Genomic DNA, 3,365 nt, shown 5'->3' with positions numbered 1-3,365 from the left:
GGGAAAGAGATCAAAAGAGATGGGTTGAGCTTTGTCAATAATAGGAAGAAAAGTCAAGATTTAAGTGGCATAAACCTAACATGCCCTTTAAGTTGGGGATAGAGGTTAGGAAAAATATGCAATCCAATTTAAACTGGCTGGGTAAATTGGCTAGCATTATTAGGTTCACATCTTTCTCTCCATTGGGCCATACTGTGGCTGTAAAAGGAGGGTATAACTTGCTAGAAAAAGAAACAACAAGAGAATCAGGAGCATGAGAGCTGAAAATTTGAGACATCTTACTCAAGGAAGGGCATGCCTAAATCACAACTTTAAGGTACTGTTACTTGCTTAAATTACTCCATCTCTTCTGTCAGTCTTGGGGGAGATGAGGGATGGAGAACAAACTGAATGGTCGGGTGGTGCCAACATATACTCAGCCCAGGTTCTCAGCCGTACATATGGCCACATCCCATAAACCAGTGGAACCAATTTTCTGTCTGGTGTGCCATTCTCATCCCTAAGGTCCAGAGGTATACCTGACAGTTTGTGTCCTAGGTTGCTGGAATGGAGGCTTGTGCACCACACACAACAGCTTTCTGTGCCATTTGTGTATGCGAGCTGGGGGTTGGCCACCCCTGCCATAAACTAGGGTCAGACTAAAGCATAGATGGTCTTTGGGCAGAAAAGATGAGGAACCCGAAACAGTCATATAAACAGTCATTTATAACCAGGGATCCGGGTTTTCCGTTTGCCATGGAAAAATGCAGATTTTCTCCTTTAAAGGGGAAAACCATGGGAAACGGTGGGTTTCCCCACATGGGCTGGCTGAGTTTCAGCTTGCAAGGGGCTGATCAGGGCTGGGGGGAGCGGGACGCAGGGGTGCCATGTGCATGTGTGCACGCACACGTCACGTGCATTTGGCAACCAGGCAATGTGGGTGGAGAGCACCTCCTGCAGCTCCGAGGTAAGTCTTTGGAGAGTGGGTGGGCACAGGTGACATGTCAGGGGGTGGGGCTTAGGTGGGAGGACATGGTTGGGGGGGCGGGGTCTGCACTCACAGCAGGGTGCAGGGCTGCAACTGGGCCTCCACAGTCCAGTGGGCAGGCCCTGGCACAGGAGGGAGCGCTGTGGTGCCATGTCCATCAGGGTGAAGCGCTCCCTGCTCATTCAGCAGCAGCAGGGAGCACAACTTCATGCTGTTGCCACACCTCGCCATGGCAGTGTGGTGCTCCCAGGTGGCTCCTGCCCAAAGCTGGTCCAGCCTGGTTGCAGCCCAGCACCCCACTGTGAGCACAGAAATCTATGAGGGCACATGTCCCCCTGCCTCCCCCAGTGTGTCACCTATGCCTACATCCTCCCTTCCCCACCTACCCACTGTTCCCCAGACACCTATCGCTTTCCTCACATCGGAGCTGGGTGTGGGGTACAGGTTAGGAGTGAGGGGTACCAGCAGGGCCGGGAAGCTGCGTGTCAGGAGTGCCACAAAGCAGCGGTTGGGGCAGGGGGCACCACCGCAGCTGGACCCTGCATCCTGATGAACAAAGGGGACCTGGGGAGCTCTGATTTTTCCATGATAAAAAAACAAACAAAATCAAATGCCAAAATATAAAGGTATTTAAACTTTATTTTATTATAATGATTGATGTACTTCCAAATGAGAAATTGGGATTTTTAAACAGAGAAAACAAGGATCCATGTTTGTTGCTCTGGTGTATGAAAGTAGATAGGTTCAAGCATTCATATTTTCCTTTGAGACCTTCAGTTTAAATTTCATCCTTTTCTGCCTTTCCACTTCTAAGTTTTCTGGTTGGATTTTTAATAAAGCTTTTTCAAATAATTTTTGTGCCTTCTCCATTATACCTTAACTTTGGCCAGGTTGGAACAAAAATTGTTTCTTTCTTTGCCTCTTACTTCCATTCAAGAGCAGTTATGTTTAAATGGCTTTTACACTTAAAGGAAATTGATAATGAACAATTTATATTTTCCCGTATGAAAGTAGTAAAATTTCTGCAAACAAAAGCATTCTTATTAATTTAAATATTTTTTATTATCTTTAGCTAGCTCACGTGAATGCCTTGAAATTAAAGGATCAGAATGGTATGTACTAATTTAAAATAGTCTTAAGGTTTGTTGTCTTATGTTCTGTTATTGTATTGTTTTATTCTGATTTTCTTGGACACCGAGTTGAGATTTTTTTTAGCAATTGAGAGCTCTAGTAATCGAATTTATACCATAAATGTTTTCAGAGATTTTTGTTTAGAAAAGCATAAATGGTTACATATAAATGATATTATATAATACTATGCTGCAACATTTTAAAGGCAAAATTGCTACTGTACTAATAATTGCCACTAGGGTCTTTCTCCAAAAGTTCCCCAGCCTTATGCATGTCTTGGCTTCCTAGGTGAGAAGGAGAAAAGCCGAGTCTTTCCACGTTCTCTGCAGAACATTGTAAACTTGAGCTGTTGCTAAATATATAATATTATCTGCTACAACATCATAATATTCAACATGATTAAAAATCACATGTTCCATAAAATCATCTTGGACACAGGTGGAATAGATCCACATCTCTCTTCTAACAAAAACCATGTGTCAGGTGTTTTGGATCCAGTCTGAAAGAGATGACATGCTTCTGCAATCCACAGGAACAAAATATGGCTGTGTGTCACCCATTATTAGGCAGACCATGCATAGTTACTGCTTTCATGTTAAAAGATTTGGCTGTCTCATGTTCTATAATTTAGTATAGTCTTCAAAGGTCTCTAGATTTTCCCCCAGACAACCCATGCAGGTTAATTGTTATATTTGGTAGTGATGTCTGACGACAATAGCACATACTTTGGGCCTGAAGCTAGAAGGAAAGATTAAAAGCCCTCGTGGCCAGTGTTCCAGTAGATACCATCAAAACACTAGCATAATCCGCTGTCGTTGTGTGCGTTTCTTCTGACTATAATGGCTGGTCCACAGAGTACATGGGATTCTTTTCTTCCTAATTGTTGCTTAAACTGAAGAGAAGATATCTATGCTGTAGGGTTCAAATACTGTTGGTGATTTGTTTGGGAGTTAAAAAATACACATGCTTAAAAAGTTAGTACAAGTTCTTGGAAGTAAATGGTTGGAAAGATTTAGAAGTGACTTTAGATACTGTATTAATTATTTTTCTTTTGGTTAATGAGGTCTGTTCCTTTTAACAACATGTGGCAAACAGATTAATACTGAGAGCTTACACTTTATCTGCAGGCTCTGAAAAGGCTAGAACTTTTTTTAAAACTTCCTTTTGAAGAGTATAATGTTGGCATTTATGGGGAGGACTGGATATCCTGGGTATTGCTAATGAACTATAGAGTCTTTCAGCTCTAATTTGAAGTACAAATCATGCC

At 42.5% G+C, this 3,365-nt stretch overlaps 1 protein-coding gene across 2 annotated transcripts in view; it reads left to right on the top strand.

Moving 5' to 3' along the window:
• The window catches only part of GPCPD1 (glycerophosphocholine phosphodiesterase 1), a 122,853-nt gene that overhangs the window by 98,660 nt on the left and 20,828 nt on the right, over positions 1 to 3,365 (top strand). For both annotated transcript variants that reach the window (XM_025202104.1, XM_006015429.3), the window contains exon 14: positions 2,040 to 2,079. In XM_025202104.1, coding sequence (XP_025057889.1) covers positions 2,040 to 2,079 — 40 coding nt within the window. The remainder of the gene's footprint in view (positions 1 to 2,039; positions 2,080 to 3,365) is intronic.

Source organism: Alligator sinensis, unplaced genomic scaffold (genome assembly GCF_000455745.1).
Source record: "Alligator sinensis unplaced genomic scaffold, ASM45574v1 scaffold140_1, whole genome shotgun sequence".
In the NCBI taxonomy this organism is placed as follows: domain Eukaryota; kingdom Metazoa; phylum Chordata; order Crocodylia; family Alligatoridae; genus Alligator; species Alligator sinensis.
The sequence above is the reverse complement of the archived record's forward strand: the minus strand, read 5'-3'. Positions and strand labels throughout refer to the sequence as shown.